Source organism: Tinamus guttatus, unplaced genomic scaffold (assembly GCF_059628265.1).
Source record: "Tinamus guttatus ecotype Peru unplaced genomic scaffold, ASM5962826v1 Tinamus_guttatus_pri_ptg000049l, whole genome shotgun sequence".
Taxonomy (NCBI): domain Eukaryota; kingdom Metazoa; phylum Chordata; class Aves; order Tinamiformes; family Tinamidae; genus Tinamus; species Tinamus guttatus.
The window spans coordinates 448,931-464,381 of NW_028288583.1; the positions used below are offsets into that span (position 1 = coordinate 448,931).

Below are 15,451 nucleotides of genomic sequence, written 5' to 3' on the forward strand. Positions count from 1 at the left end.
AAGAGGATGGAAAAAGGGCAATATCTCCCCTGACTGCTTGCAGTAGTTGGGGATGAAGCTTTAAATCAAGGCAGGGCCCTGGGCACTCCCTGGAGCGCATGGACATGGGAGAGACGGGAGAGGAGGACTGGGATTCCCAGCCTTAAAGGTGGGGGGACTCGTCCTGCCATCCAGGAAAGGGACCCAGGCGTCCGGCCATGGGCCTGGGGGGGGGAAACCGGGATTAGAGGGTTAACAGAGGGGATGGGAGGACACACGTGAGGGGCGGTGAAGGGGGCTAGGGGTGTCGGGGGGGGGTCTTGGCGATCCCTCCCCATCAGCCCCATCCCCCTCCCGCCCGGCGCCGCACAAAATCCGCTCCCCGCCGCCGCCCCGGCCGCTCCGCCGCGCGGGATGGAGGTGCCCGGCCGCCCGGCCGTCCCCCCGCGGCCACCGCGAGCCCCCGGCGGCACCTTCGGGGCCACCCCGCCGGGCCCCCCCCAACACCCGCTGCCGCTCGGCGCCCACGGGCCCCCGCACAGGGCAGAGCCCCCGTACCCGGGACCCCCCCTCACCACCGCCATCAACGGGAAGCCCTTCTGCCCCATCGGGGCTGCAGGTACCGGCGCGAGTGGCCGGGTGGCCTTGGCGGGGGAGCTGCCACCCCCTCCCTGACCCCCTTCCTGCTTCTCTTCCCTCCTTTGGTCTCTCTCTGCCCCCAGTTTTGGGGGCTCTTCACAAAGCGACGTGGGGGCCAGGCCTGCACGGGGAGGGCCCGATCCTGCTTCCCGCAGGGTGACAAAGTCCCCTCGGTGCTCGCGACAGACACGGGACGGCCGGGAGGGACATGGGGGCGCCGGGGCCCCGGCTCCGCCGCCCGCCCCAGAGACACGATCTGTCCCCGATCTGTCCTCGCGGGTCGCAGCCCCAGAGCCTCCCTCTGCCCCCCCTCCCCTCCTCAAGCTGCTCTGTCGCCCTCCCGACACGGCCGCTGTCGCGACACGGCCCGAGCTCCCCGGGAGGCGCCGCTGCCCGAGGCGCTTTTCTTTTCTCCAAAAACAAAGCAAACAAACAAACAACAACAGCAACAAAACGTGGGCTCAGAGGGAAGGAAATGAGGGAAAAATGGGGGAAAAAGAAGAGGGAGAGAGATGGGGGCCGCCGTGCGCCTGCTGTCGCGACCGTTGGGACCGCAGCCGCCTCACCCGGCGATACAAACCTCCCTGTCCCCGTCCCGACAGAGTTCGCCGGTTCCCCCCGAGCCTTTAATCTCCCGCCTCCATTTTTTTTTTTTTTTTTTTTCCTCTCTCTTTTTCAATATTAAAGCTAAACCGGGCGGCGGGAGGCCGGGAGCGGCGGCGCCGGGGCCGCGCTTACCTGGTGCCCGCGCCCGGCGCCGCGGGTTCCGCTCCGCTCCGTTCCACTCCCCCACGGGCCCGGAGCCCCTCCGGGGTCTCCGCTCCCCTCCCGTTTCCCCCCGTGATTGTGCAGCTGCTCCCCAGCTGCTCCCGCCGTCCTCCCTGCAGAACCTTTGAGGGGGTGTCAATTTTGGGGGGTGGGTGGGAATCAGCTCCCTCTTCCCTTTTCCCGTCCGCTTTGTCCCCTTCCTGCCTTCTCCTTCGTTAGGGCCATTTATTTATTTGTCTCCAATGCCGAAAACCCCCGGGTCACTTGGAAATGCACTTGGAAATGCATTTGGTGCCTTAGAAAACAGGAAAGAAAAAAAAAATCTATGAGTTTAGGGGACAAATTTGTGCATCAGGATTTTTCTTTCTTTCTTTCTTTTTCTTTTTTTTTTCACTTTTTGGATTTTTTTCTGGGAGGGGGTGTTGTTTGGCTTTGGTCTTTGATCTGGAATCAGCTCTATTATTTTTGTTAAAGCCTCCCGCCGTCCGGCTGAGCCGTTCGGGAGACAAAGTGAAGAGGAAATAGCAAAGCTGCCGGGACACGGAGCGGGGTCGGTACCGGCAGGGAAAAGGGAGAAATCGCCCCTTGACTCACCCGGAGATACCGTTTTCCCATTAATTCAAAGCAGCTGCCCCTTGGTTGTGCAGAGTAACCCCAAATTGCCTTAATTAGGAAACAACCAAAAACGAAAGGGGGAAGTCTGGAAAAAAACAGGCTGCTTTGGAAGCTGGCGGCCGCCGCGGGGTGCAGAGCCCCGAGCGGGTGTGCGGGACAGCAGGGTCCCCTGGCCACACGGTGACAGGCTGGGAAGGGGGAATTGCCCAAGGAGGCGATTTCCTCCCTTTGCCAGAGCGGGATCGTCTCCGGATCCGAGGGGTTTCTCGCCTTCCTTCAGGCAGCACGAAGGGCTGCAGAGGCGGCTCCCAGGCGGAGCTGGGCTGCCCGCTGGCAGCACCCGCGGGTGCCCCCGGGCCCGCGGCGCTGGCCAAGGCCAAGGCCAAAAAGCGGAGGAACAGGACGACCTTCAGCACCTTCCAGCTCGAGGAGCTGGAGAAGGTTTTCCAGAAGACCCATTACCCGGACGTCTACGCGCGGGAGCAGCTGGCCCTGCGCACCGAGCTCACCGAAGCCAGGGTGCAGGTAGGCGCCGGGAATAGCTGGGATGGGGGATTGGATGGAATTCCCGGCAAATTGGATGTTGCTCGTGGTGGGGACCCCAGGGAGATGCTGCTGGTCCCGTTATCCCCCAGCAACCCCCGGAGGGCACGTGGGGCCGCTGGAGCGAGTGGAGCCTGGGGAGTCCCACGCTGTGTCAGGTTATGTTTCCCCCCCAAAAAAAGAGGGATTTTGCTCCTTTGCTGCTGCAAAAAGCCGGCCGGTCCTCGCGTGCAGGGAAGCCCCACGTTGGATGGGATGCGGAGCAGTGCATCCCGCGCCGCAGCGGGCAGGGATTGGCAGCAGGACCGGCACCGCGTCCCAGCTCACGGCAGTCCCGTCCCATCCCTCCTTCCAGGTCTGGTTCCAGAACCGCCGGGCCAAGTGGCGGAAACGGGAGCGCTACGGCAAAATCCCGGAGGTGAGAAACCCCCCTGCGCGGCTCCGTCACCACGGGACAAAAACCCAGTGGATCGTGGGGGGCGGATTCCAGCAGAACTCAGGGGATGGGAGATTTGGGATGCAGCCACCCATGCGCCACTGGGGAACATGCTGAAAACAGTCGGGGGGGACCTATTCCCCAAAACGGGTCCCCAGGGGTGGCAAGTGCCCCCTCCCAAGGGGGAATCGCAAAAATTATGTGCAAAATTAAGCATAATTTATGTGGAGGGAAAAAAAAATAAAAAGAGGCATTTAAAAGCATTTCCAATAGGATTGTCCTCTCCAGGGCATTAAAGCAAAGCCACAGCATCCTAGAGCTGTGCCCCAGGGATGCCCCCCAGGCATAAGGAATTGCCCCCATTCCCTCCTGCGCTAACCCGGCCTCCCCCCTTGGCTCTGCCGCTTGGTTTCCCCTTTTTCTTTCTTTTTCCCCCCAGCTGCAGCACAACCCGTGGCCCGGCCCCGGCATCCCGGCGGGCGCCGCGGTCCCGGAGAGCATCCCGGCCCCGCGCGCGGCTCCGTACCCCCCCGCGCCCGGCGGCTCCGGCGGCTTCGCGGGCCTCCCCGCCGGCTCTCCCGGTGCCTCCGGCGGCCTCTACCCCCTGCCGGGCCTCCCCCGCTTCCCCGCGGCGCCGGAGCCCGACGCGAAGGCGCCCGGGTTGGTGCCGCTGCGGGCGAGAAGCAGAGAGGCCGGCGGCCTCCTGGGCTGGGCCACGTGAGCCCCCCGCGCGGGGACGAGACCCCCAGGACTCCCCGGAGCCGCCCGTCACCTCCCCTGGATCCATCCCGCTGCGGTGCCTCTTGTCCCCCCTCCTGCTGGGGATGGCGCAGGGGGACCCGGCTGCAGCAGGGGCTGCCAGCGCTGGAGCTCGGGGCTTCAGGACTCCAAAACCAGCATCTTCACCCCAAAAAAAGGACATTGAGGGCCTGGCGGAGAGACGGGATGGAGGGAGCTCTGCGGCCTCGCACGGGGAAGGACTTGAGGCCCTGGGAGCTGTCGGCTTTGGAGATTCCCGGGTCTCACCGGAGCCCAGGAGCATCTCCCGGCCCCCGGGAAGCTCGTGGAGGAGCCGTGTCCTGGATAAAGACACCGAACCCAAAGCTGGTGCCTCTTGGGGTTGTTTTCAGCCGCCCTGTGCCTGGTTCATCCAACCTTCCCAGGCTTTCATCTGGTACAGGAAATCATCACTGGAGGCTGCTCGGAATGAGGAAAAAGCCGAAACAACCCCAAGGGGGGGTCACCCAAAAGGGTGGTTTCATGGAGGTTTGGTGGGGACAAAGGGGTTACGGCCACATCTGGGCTCCGGGGGGTACCGCACACCGCTGGAAAAGCACCCAGGAGGCAACCAGGTTCCCGGGTGGAAAAACCCCCAGCTGGATCCTGCCCCCGGCGCCTCCCAGGGGTGCTGAGCCCACCCCGGGCAGCCCCCCACCCCGCCAGCATTTGTGCTCCGTTTATAAACAATAAACCACGTTTTTAATAAGTTATTTACGGCCGCGCCGGCGCTATAAAAGCAGCGCTGGGCGGGGGTGATGAAGTGCTCGGCCCTCCTCGCACCTCATCTGCGCCCGCGGGGCACCGCAGCGACGGCCGCTTCCCTCTGCCTTCCCCCTCTTCTGCTTTTTTGGACCCATTTTTGGGTCCCCGCAAGCCCCTGTGCAGCTGGAGGCTGCGCCCAAGCTGCTGCTTGGCCTTCCTCCTCCTCCTCCTCCTCATGTGGCAGCCCCAGGACGAGCCGGGGACACGGAGCCCCACGGAGCAGCCCCATAGGAGCAGCCGGGGCGGGGGTCCCGCTTGGATCCAGCCACCCCCCCATCCCCTCGCTGCGCACTCATCCCTTGATTCCTCCCCTGGAAAAGCCACAGGGGAGGCCAGACGCGCTCAGCTCACAGATGGCACGTGGATGTGTGTATGTATATTATATATATATATAAAAATGTACAGCTCGTCCACCCCACGGGGTGGGGGTTGACTGCAGGCCCCGGCCCCCCTCGGCCCCTCACGCAAGGGGGGGCCAAGCCCAGGGGTCCCACCACGGCTCCGCGTTTCCCAGTTCCGCGGACTCCCTGTTCCCGCGTCCCACAGCAGCACCCAAGGGCCCCTCACCCCTGATCTGCCCCCCTCGCCCAGCGCGAGTGGAAAAGGTGGGTTGGAAGAGGCAGGAGGGAGCTGGGACGTGTCCAGCAGCTCCGGCCCCTCCGCTGCGCGGGCACCCTGGGATCGGGATCGAGTCCGGCGCAGCCCGGGAGGAGGCTGAGGGAGAGGAGGCATCGGAGCGGGGCCTCCCGCCGCCTCCGCCGTCACTGCAGCAGCTCCTCCCAGGAGATGGGCCGCGAGAAGACCTCCCTCTCCAGCCACAGGTCGTAGTTGACCTGGAAATCCTCGGGTAGCTCCACGCGCTGGCCCAGCACGCTCTGCAGGCAGTTGTCCACGGGCAGGAAGTCGGGGTTGCCGTGCGCGCGCTCGTAGCGGCGCGCGTTGAAGCGCTCGATGCTGGCGCGCAGGGCGCACTCCTCCGCCTGGAAGTCCCAGGGCCGGGCGTCCAGGTCTGGCCGGAGGGAAAGGGGGGTCACATCATCAAACAGGGTTGAGGGTGGCAAGGAGCTCTAGGGCCATCTAGGCCAACCCCCTTGCTCCAGGAGGGACACCCAGGGCACGGGGGACACCCAGGGCACGGGGTACACCCAGGAGCATCCAGGCTGGTTGAAGATCTCCAGAGAAGGAGCCTCCACAGCCTCCCTGGGCAGCCTGTGCGAGGGCTCTGGCACCCTCCCAGGAAAGAAGTTCTTCCTCACATGGAGAGGGAGCCTCCTGCGCTTCAACTGGTGCCCAGGACCCCCTGTTCTGTCACTGGCCACCATGGAGAAGAGTTTGGCCCCATCCTCCCTGCACTCTCCGCTCAGGTTATTTGTCCATATTGATCAAGTCTCCTCTCAATCTTCTCTTCTCCAGGCTAAACAGGCCCCGCTCGCTCAGTCTGTCCCCATTCGATAGATGCTCCAGTCCCTTCATCATCTTCGTGTCCCTGCGCTAGCCCCTCTCTAGAGGCCCCACGTCCCTCCTGTCCTGGGGAGCCCAGAACTGCCCCCAGTGCTCCAGTGCAGCCTCAGCAGAGCAGAGGGGGCCAGAGGGGAGCTCCTTGGTGGCCCATCAGCCAAATCCATCAGCCCCAACTCCTTTCCCCCTCCGCTGCCACCCCAAATCCACCCCCGGAGCCCAGCCCGGGGAAGCAGTGGCTCCAACGCGTCCCCACGCGGGGCAGGAAGGACAGGAGGACGCCTGGCAGCGGCGCAAAGGACGCACCGTTGCCGTAGGCCCAGTCGTCATTGAGGCGGTGCCGCACTTTCTGGTAGATGGCCGACATGGTCTTCATGTTGCTCTTCCTCCACTGGCGGCCCAGGTACTTGGTCTGCACCTTGAGCAGCTTCAGCACGTAGAGCTGCATCATGGCCTGCTTCACCTTCAGCGCCCGCTTCAGGATGGGCGCCGACTTGAACACGACCAGCATCTGCGGGCAAAGCCACCCCCGGGAGGGGAGCAGGGTGAGGAGGGCGGCACGGGGCCGTCCCGCGCGGCGCTGCCGAGCGAGCGGCGCCGCCTCACCATGGTGCGCGAGTGCTTCCACTTGGTCAGCTTGTTGAGGATGCGCAGGAGGTTTATGCAGGAGAACAGGTTCCTCCAGCAAAACTGGTTGTTATCTCCGGCTTCCTGCAGGGAAAGCAAAGGTTGAAGGAACAGGGAGGGATCGGAGCGGGGAGGCCGTTCCGCTCCGAGGATCCTCGCCCGGCCGAGCTGGTTGTCGGATCGGAGGCACCCGCGGTCCCCACCGAACGCCCAGGAGCTGCCAGGGTGCCAGGGCAGGGTGACGCGGTCCTGTCCCCTCCAAGAAGCCACCCGGCCTGCTGAGCGTGTCCACGGGCCTGGGGGATGAGGAAGCAGCTTACCAGGCTCTCAGCCGTCAGCTCCGGCAGCTCGTGCACCACGCAGTACGGGTAGTCCAGGACGGAAATGCTGCCGAAACGAGGGGGGAAACGTTGCTCCCACCTGGGGTAGGGGTGACGCAGCCCTATCCCGCAGGACAGGGACGCCTGCCTGCGTCCAAGCCATGGCCAGGGAGACCCCATGGAGCGGGGAGCAAAGCAAGCAGGGAGCCCCCACCCCGCACCCAGCTGGGCTCCCCGCGGCCTCCTTCCACTACCTGTTTTTGGCCGTGATGTAGGACATGATGTTCTGGTTGAAGAACTTGAGGATGAGCGGGATGCAGTTGGCGAAGACCAGGTGCTGGGCCATGTACTCGAACTGGGAGCAAAGGCAGGTGAGCGGGGAGCCACCCTGGGGGGTCCCCAGCCCCCTGGCAGGGTGCTGGGACCCCGGCCCTCCTCACCTGGTAAATGTGATTGAGCTTGAAGTGTTTGAGCAGGAGGAGCAGCACGGCGGAAATGGCTTTGACGATGATCTCCTTGTGCCGATTGACATCCACCCCCAGCTTCATGCTCTGCAGCACCGTGGTCCTGAGGGACAGGAAGGGACCCTCAGGCTGGGACACTGTCTGCACCCTGCCAGCCCCGAGGAACACCCCACACACCCTTCCCTTCCACGTCCCTCCTGTCCCTTAATCCCTGTCCCCTTATTTCTTAACAGTGAGGGTGACAGAGCACTGGAACAGGCTGCCCAGAGAGGTTGTGGAGTCTCCTTCTCTGGAGATCTTCAAAACCCGCTTGGATGCAGTCCTGTGCCACGTGCTCTAGGTGACCCTGCGTGTGCAGGGGGGTTGGACTAGATGACCTCTAGAGGTCCCTTCCAACCCTAAGCATTCTATGATTCTATGCATCCCAGGTTACCAACCCAACAGTGGCCACTGGCTGCACTTCACCCCCAAAACACAAGGTCGAGCCCCTCCGTGCAGCACTCAGAGCTGCTCTCCCTGCCCTCGGAAAGCAGCCACTACCAGGGAGCCGCACGGACACTGCTGAACGGTGCCATGAGGTCACCACGATCAGCAAAGGCAAATCCTGCATCCCGTGGAAACCGGGTCCACTGGGAAACAGGGAGGGCAGAGGAGCTTCCCAAGCTGAATGAGGCCAAGCCTGGCGCTGCCCCGTGAGCTTTGCTGCACCCTGCCAGGCTCCAACCCACGCTCTGCTGCGTTACTGCTGCCACCCAGCACCTCCAGGGTCACTCACGGCATCTCCTCCGGCAACACGTCTGCCAGGATGTTGATGGAGTCCGTCTTGGCTTTGGAAGTGGGGGCTGCAGCGAGGAGGATCTTCAACAGAGCAATCTGAGGAGAAGCAAGAGCTGGACCAGGGAATGGGAGAGACCAGGCATGGCCCACCCGGCCAGTCACAGGATAAAGTAACATGCACAAGAATGTACATGTTAGGAGAGAAGACCTGGAGGGCATCACTGGAAAGGGGCAGAGAACAGAGACCCCAGGAGCAGGCACCTCCAGGTGAGCCTGAGGGACAGAGGGAAGGGCCCGGGGGTCCCGCGGAGCTCCCCCGCTCACCATGTACTGCGGCAGGCTCGGCAGCAGGCCCTGGTACAGGATCTCGGCAGGAACTTGCTCCACTTCCTCTTCCCCCTGGCACCAAAGACACGAGACAACCTCACACCAAGAGCACCCCGCAGAGCAGGGCCGGGCCAGCCCCAGGCTCCCCCATCCCACGGCAAAGCCAGGACACTCCCCGTTCCCAGCACAACCCCACTCTGCCCCTGGAGAAACTCCTTTCCCAGGAGCCCAGGACAGCCTCCACCCGCTCCATGCCCAAAGACCTGGCAGATCCGAGCACCCGCAGCTCCCACGCAGGGATCTGTGTCCCCCTTCGCCCCACACTCACCCCCGAGAGCGGGGAGCGCAGATACTCGTCCTCCATGTGCACCTGCACCTCCGCGATCGACGTGTACTTGTGCTGCAGGGAGACAGAGCGGGGCCTCGTGCTCCAGAGCCCCAGCCACCAGCGGTGCCACCACCCCAGTGTCCCCCCGGTGCGTCCTGCAGTGCCCCAGCGTGACAGCAGCCTGCTCTGTCCCACCGGCTCTGCAGAAACCTCTGTCATTCCTGTGCTGCTCTGCCCCACCAGCTCTGCAGAAACCTCTGTCATTCCTGGCCGTTAGACACATCTAACGCTCATGGTCTGACCCCGGCAGACAAGGTGACAACTACTCTTCTCGCCTCTGGACAAGCCCAGGTAAGAAAGGAAAAGCGGACGAGGAAGGGACTCGGCCTGGGAGACCAGGAAAGGGAAGGAAACTCGAGGCCTCTCGCCTCGCGGGGCAGAGAGAAGCCAGGAAAATGAAGCCCTTGCCCTGCCCTGCAAACGGCGCCTCGGGCAGGGGAAGGGGCGCCCGCACGAAGTCCGAGATCAGAGGAATTCCTCACCTGCTTCAGGGTGCGGATGCTCTCATGGATCGGCCTGGGCAAGCCCACCACGGTGTTGGTGTCACTAGAGAGACAGGGAAGAGCCAGGATGGGTGAGGAGCCAACTCCAGCGGCAGATCCAAAACTGCCGCTGAGAGGAGCTGGCAAGTTCAGGGCTTCCGCGGTGGCAATGGGGGGGCCATGACACCTGGCACACGAGTGGCCTCTGCCACGGTCCCCCAAACTGGCAGCCCCTCAAGCTGGCTACCTACCTGCCCAGAGTGTAGCCGATGAACTTGCTGCGGCTGGACTCCAGGAACATCTCGATGTCTTTCTCCCTGCAGGAAAGGGATGCAAGCCGACAACGCTGCATCTTCGGCATGCAGTACCATGCCCATCCCAGCAGAAGAAAAGCCACCAAAGAGGCCACCAGATTGATCCCCCAGCCCCTTGCTGAGCTTCACAGTGATGGGCTATTCAACCTCCGCTGTCTTCCCTGGCCAGTGACTCCAGCTCTCCCCAGAGCCTGGCCCAGGATGCAGCCCCCCGGACTCACCGGACCTTAGGGGCCCAAGGAAGGCCCTTGGGGCAGGCGATGCGGTCGCTGGGGGGGTGCTGGGTGGGGGGTGGCATCACTTCATCACGTTCCAGGGGGAAGGTCTCTCCCTCCAGGCTGTTGTCGTCATCGTTTTCCTCCTCTTCCTCGCGGGAGTCATCGGCTTTGTAAGGGTCCCGCTCATTGAAGGCATCGAGGTTGTCCTGCTTGATCAGGGCCTGGAGAGAGGGAAGGAGCTGGGTAAATTCCCTGGGTAGGAGATGCTCCAAGGTGGCTTGTCCCGGGCCCAGCTGTCCCTTGATCACCGTCACTGTCACTGTCCCCAGCCCCTGCTCCGGCCTCACCTTGTGCTCCCGCCGGCCTCGCTTCTGCTGCTGCTCGATGAGGTCGGAGGCGGACGCCGGCGGGGACGCGGCTCTCATGTTCCGGATCACCTTGATGCTGTCCTCGGGCAGCGGCGGGAGGCCCAGGATCTCCCGCTTCTCCGCCTTCATGCTCTGCAGCTCCTCGAAGCCCCCGAGCGTGCACTGCAGGGGAGCCCACGGGGCCCTGAGGGCGGGAGCCTCCCCGACACGCAGCACCCAGGGCTTCTCCTCCTGCCCTTCCCAAATCCACCAAGAGGCCCAAATCCTCCACAGGGCAGAGCAAGACCTATCCGTCCCCACGCCGTTTTCCTCCCCAAGCAGGACCAAAGGGACAGGAAGGTGCTGGGTAATTGCAGCAGAGGCAGCTGGACCTTCTCCTTTGCACTGAACTGAGCTCAGGACCTCGTTTTGGCTGCACTTTGGAGTCCAGCTCTAGAGACCAACCACCCCTCCATGGGGCAACTACCCAGATTTAAGCCAGCTCGGGGGGACAGAATTTCCTTCCCTTGTCAAAGATAAAACTACCAGACATGTCTCAACACACCCCTCGGCCTCTCACTCACCAGCACAGTCTTCCAGAGCAAGAGCAGCACCTTTTTCATGGGGAAGTGCGGAGCATGGCCGCTGCAGAATTTGGTCACCATCCCAAAAAGCATGACAGAGAAGGGCTCGTTGTTGTACAGCGGCGCTCCTGGATTCGCACAACGACAGCAGGGCTGGTCTCCAGCCTGCACAAAGCCCCTGCCGACAGCCTGGCAGGAACCAACCCGATGCCACCCGCTCCCATTAACCGATGCCCAGATCCAGCCGCCACCGTCTGCTCCTGCCCCCGGGAGCCTCCATCCCGTTATACCCAGCTCCGCGCGGAACGTCTGCCTCGTGGCCTTCCACTCCGCCTTGTCCCCGTCGGCCTCCTGCCGGACCGTCTCCACGATCAGGTACATGATGTTCAGCAGCACTCTGCAAAGAGCGAAAAAACTGGATAATTCCCATGGGACACGAGGCCGTGCGGGCACCCTGTGCTCTGCGGGAAGCCGGGATTTGCCAAGGTCACCGCCTGCTTCCACTCGCCCGCTCACACCAAGGCACCCGGGCTCAGGCTTTGCCACGGGACAGCCTAGGAGGTACAAACTGACCCGCAAGTTAACGCACAGAAGCAGCCCCTGCCCTGCCCCGCTCCCCTGCCTTCGGCTCCATGCCGAGGAGCCGCTGCCGCCTCATCCCGACCCCGTCTCCGTACCTCAGGTCCGTGCTGTCGGCCAGCGAGATGGCAGGTTTCCTCACGGCGCTGCTGCAAGCTGCGCTGTTGCTGCGGAGGGAGAAGAGCCTCAGACATGGGGGCTTTCGAGAGATTTTAAGCCTGCCACGAGCAGCCCGCCCAGCAGCACCAGCCCTCGGGCCAGGCGCTGCTGCAACGAGTCCCAAATTCACAGGGAGGTCGAGGGAGGAGGACCAGACCCGCTAGTGCTTGCTGCCAAACAGCACAGCCAGAAAGAATTTCGGTACAACTTGCATATAACCCTGCATTACAGAGCACTCCCAAACAATGGGAGGCATTCCAGTACCGCAAGGATTAAATTAGAGATAGCCAGGGAGTGAGATCGGGGACAAAGCAGCTGCCACCAGCTGGAAAGTCCCATGCCAAGAGCTCCGGGACCACCTCGGAGTGTCTCTCCCCGGCACTCACTCGATCTCCATGTTGAGCAGCTCCACCAGCGCGTTGAACGTCCCCACTTCCAGCAGCAGGAAGATGTTGTACCTCATCCAGGCCTGCACGTCGGCCTCGGAGCTGCACTCCCCAAAAGTGCCTGTAACAACATCCTTGCTGCATCCCTGCAGGAATCCCCAGGCCCTCCCATGCTGCCAGCAAGAGAGAATGGAAACCACATCCATAAGTTTTAAAACAAGGAAGCAGATGCAGGGGGCAGAACTGCCCCCTTGTGGGTAACAGTCAGGATAGCACATCAAAACTGCCAAATTTAGCATCAGAACTGCCAAATTTAGGATCTCCTATAAAACTTTTGGCTCTCGGTGCTGTTAAAAGCCTCTAACCTGAAAGACCATGAGAGATTCCCTTAAGTCCCAATCACCCCAGGTGATACCAAGGACACACTAAGGAGTTTAGGCATTTTAAACCCATAGTTTCCAACAGGTCGCCAGGATGGAGCAGGGGGAAGGTCACGAAGCAGCGGTAGCGCCACGTGGTACCTTGGGCAACGTAGAGGATGGCGCGGGCCACGCGCAGCCGCTTCTCGCGCGCCGTCACCTCCAGCCCGTCCAGGAGCCGCATGGCGTGAGTGCGATGCTGGTTCTTGTCCAGCTCGGTCCACTTCTTGTCCCGCACTGAAAAGCCAAGGCCACCGGGATGAGGACACGGAGAGCCCCCCTCTGTCATTCAGAAACTCCAAGCATCCAGCGCGAGGGCAAGCAGGGCTGCCCCACGGAACCGGGCGCTCGTGGAGGCTGCGGATGTCACCGGACACGCGTGACGTGGGCACAGGGACAAGCCCTGCCTCGCTCGGGTGCCCGTCCAGCCGGTGAAGAGCTGCCGCTCTCGCACATCCATCCCGGCACATCCCGTCCCTGCCCGGAGCGCGCGGAGGCGCAGGAGGAGCCTCTCACCGTGGATCCTGAAGTCTTCCTCAAAGCACTTGCGGTTGAGCAGGAACTCGGGCCCTTCCGTGTAGCTGTAGAGCTCTGCCAAGGAAGCGCAGAGAAACCGGTTGGGTTTCTCCCGACGCGCTCGCGGATACTGGGACATGGCAGGAAAACCACCGGGAAGAGCCGACGCCGGCCCCCAGGCAGCGCCAGCTGCCATCAACCACCAAAACAGTTGCTTCCACCTTTTCTTTTTCTCCAATTTAGGTGCTTTCATGGCTAAACAATTTCAAGGTGCTGTTTCACACTGCAGCAACGCGCCTGCCGAGTTTGGGATTCACCTTTGCAAGGAAAAGCTGCTGCTTCAAGAACCTGAGGAGCAATGCGGCCAGGCTAACTGCTGCTGCAACCAGGACGAGGGAAACGCAAAATGCCACCCAGCACATGGCAAAAAAATAATTACGTGACATCGCACCCTTTTTAACAAAAATGAGGTGCTTAAAGACATCAGCAAAGCTGCACTGATGTCGATGAAGCCCGTTTAATCACTATCAAGAAAGAAACAGCGGCCGATCAGTTGATCCATTGGGCCAATTTCCTTACCAGAAAGCTCTGCTGCCCATTTATCGGTATCGGCATATTCAAACTCCAGGTCTGGGGACTCCGAATAGCCCTGAAAGCAAAACAAAACCTGGGTTAAATCCCGGATTTCTTGCCGGAATGCAGCAGCCCTCCCGACGGTCCCGATCACGGCAGCGAGGCCCGGGCTCCATCCGCAGTTTCAGGGATCGGCCGTTGCCAAGGCAACCCCTAAGCCACCTCCCGCATCCCGCTCGGGCCTCGCGGCCGCCGCGGCCGCCGCGTCCCCGGGCCGGGGCCCGTTGCGCGGGGTGGGAACGGGGCAGTTTTGTAGGGCCACGGGGCAGCGCGAGCCCCGCACCGGGGAAACGCCGGGAGGAGGCGACTACGGTGCGAGACGAGGGCCCGCGGCAACGGGGACAGCCCCCGGGGACGGGCGCGGGCAGGACCGAGGACCCCGGCCGGAGCGGGCACTGAGCCCTGAGGCCAGTCCCGAGCCGGTACCGGGCCGGGCCCGCGCGCCCCCCGCGCCGCGGCGCTGACCTCGGAGTCCTTGCGCGGCGGCCGGCCCAGGTCGCGGGCCTTGCCCGGCGGCGCCGCCCCGGCCCGCGCCTTGTTGTTGCCCGGGAGCGGCGCCGCGGCCGGGCCCGGTCCCCCCGCGCTGCCGCCGCCCGGCTCCATGTCGGCCGCCCCTGCGCCGCGCCGAGCTCTCGCGAGGACTCACCCCCCCTTCTCGCGGGAGCGGCAGGGAGAGCCGGGGCAGGGCTGCCGCCATGTTGGGAGTGACGGCAGGACCCACCCGCTGCGCCTGGGAGCTCCGCCCCACCGGCCATCTTAGGTGTGGCGCACAGCCCCGCCCCCCCGCCGGCGGCCATGCTGGGAGTGGCGCCGCCCCGCCTCCCGCCGCTGCGTCACGGTGCACGGGGGGCGCCATGTTGGGAGTGGCAGGAAGGGGCAGCATTGTCGCCTCAGGTGGGGGCACCAGACCCCGAAACTGGGGGGCTGGAGAGGCGAAACCCGCGGCCAGAAACCGAGGGGGGCCCCATAGAAGGGCTCAACAGAGGGATTCACCGCCCAAAGCAAGAGGGCGGGGGGCTCAGGGGCCCCAGCACAGGGCGCAAAGGGGCCACGGCAGGAGAGAAGCGGGTGGGGAGGAGGGGAGGCAAAGAAAGCACCTGCAGCACCAGCCAGCTCCGTTTTCCTACGAGTTTAATTAGACTTTACCGATTTATTGCTCATCTGCAAGGATTAATAATATTGCATTCATTAAAAATCATTCATATACAAAATAAACCTCTGCCACCCACGCGCCTCCCCCCCTCTTCACACCTCCCTCCATGGCTTGGTCAGAGGTGGGGGGTCCCGGACACCCCCAGACCCGGCACAGAGGGAGGAGAGCGCGGAGGAGAGCGGGGGCCGGTGGATAAGTGCTTGGGCACAAGGGAGCACGGGGAGGGGGAGCCGCTGGGACACGGCTGGGGACAGCAGTGGCACCTGGGGGACAGGGCTCTGCCTCCAGCTCCAAACCGCATGGAACGCCCCCAAAATAAACCCCGGGAACCCTTAAAAAAAAAAAAAAAAAAAAAGAGCTGGGCGCCTGCAGGGCGGCCCCTCCACTTCCCCTCTGTTCAAACATCTTTTTAAGAACCAAAAAGGAAAAGAGGGTGGGAAAGAAATAAAGAAAGAAAAAAAAATACACAAGAACATTTTTAACTCAATTAAGGTGCAGTTTGGTTAAAAAAAAAAAAGAGAGAGAGATGAGGATAATGCTGGGTAAGTGACCCCCGTCCGAATTAGCACCCTCAAACAGTGAACTACCCCCTCTGCAGCCGGGCCCCGCACGGGGCCACCAGCCGCCAGGCTGGGGACAGTCACCTATTCGCGAGGTGGCCAGCAGGCGCCACTCGGCTCCCAGGCAGCGCCGGGAGCCCTGATCTAGCAGCTAAAACTGGGCTCTTTAAGGCAATTTAGAAGTTGCAGAGAATCCACACAAAGAACGAAACGTAAGG

At 62.8% G+C, this 15,451-nt stretch overlaps 2 protein-coding genes and 1 long non-coding RNA gene across 4 annotated transcripts in view; 2 read left to right on the forward strand and 1 right to left on the reverse strand.

The window, feature by feature from the left end:
• The window catches only part of LOC148595876 (uncharacterized), a 355,837-nt gene that overhangs the window by 303,360 nt on the left and 37,026 nt on the right, over positions 1–15,451 (forward strand). The gene's annotated exons all lie outside the window — the stretch shown is intronic.
• ALX3 (ALX homeobox 3) lies at positions 394–3,701 on the forward strand. The gene is made up of 4 exons (XM_088539816.1): positions 394–598; positions 2,282–2,526; positions 2,900–2,962; positions 3,420–3,701. Exons 1-4 carry the CDS (start codon positions 394–396, stop codon positions 3,699–3,701), a joined length of 795 nt encoding a protein of 264 aa, XP_088395942.1.
• Positions 5,280–14,224, reverse strand: STRIP1 (striatin interacting protein 1). Of its 2 annotated transcripts, none has more exons than XM_088539787.1 (21): positions 14,167–14,224; positions 13,467–13,536; positions 12,888–12,962; positions 12,474–12,608; positions 11,953–12,073; positions 11,506–11,574; positions 11,119–11,225; positions 10,829–10,956; positions 10,245–10,427; positions 9,901–10,118; positions 9,617–9,682; positions 9,366–9,429; positions 8,824–8,895; positions 8,493–8,567; positions 8,167–8,264; positions 7,368–7,494; positions 7,182–7,282; positions 6,928–6,994; positions 6,587–6,691; positions 6,287–6,491; positions 5,280–5,531 (listed from the first exon to the last, which is right to left on the reverse strand). In XM_088539787.1, exons 1-21 carry the CDS (start codon positions 14,215–14,217, stop codon positions 5,284–5,286), a joined length of 2,385 nt encoding a protein of 794 aa, XP_088395913.1. In that variant the 5' UTR covers positions 14,218–14,224; the 3' UTR covers positions 5,280–5,283. The 2 variants fall into 2 exon arrangements, with proteins under 2 accessions (XP_088395913.1, XP_088395912.1); XM_088539786.1 differs by lacking the exon at positions 14,167–14,224 and adding an exon at positions 13,986–14,123.

Excerpts from the sequence above, each read along its gene's own strand:
- ALX3 (XM_088539816.1), top strand. The coding sequence starts at position 394 with ATGGAGGTGCCCGGCCGCCCGGCCGTCCCCCCGCGGCCACCGCGAGCC. Across the intron at positions 599-2,281 it reads CTGCCCCATCGGGGCTGCAG|GCAGCACGAAGGGCTGCAGA; the intron begins GTACCGGCGCGA and ends GCCTTCCTTCAG. Across the intron at positions 2,963-3,419 it reads GCTACGGCAAAATCCCGGAG|CTGCAGCACAACCCGTGGCC; the intron begins GTGAGAAACCCC and ends TTTTCCCCCCAG.
- STRIP1 (XM_088539786.1), bottom strand. The coding sequence starts at position 14,123 with ATGGAGCCGGGCGGCGGCAGCGCGGGGGGACCGGGCCCGGCCGCGGCG. Across the intron at positions 11,226-11,505 it reads GCCGACAGCACGGACCTGAG|AGTGCTGCTGAACATCATGT; the intron begins GTACGGAGACGG and ends CGCTCTTTGCAG. Across the intron at positions 7,283-7,367 it reads AGCTCAATCACATTTACCAG|TTCGAGTACATGGCCCAGCA; the intron begins GTGAGGAGGGCC and ends CTTTGCTCCCAG.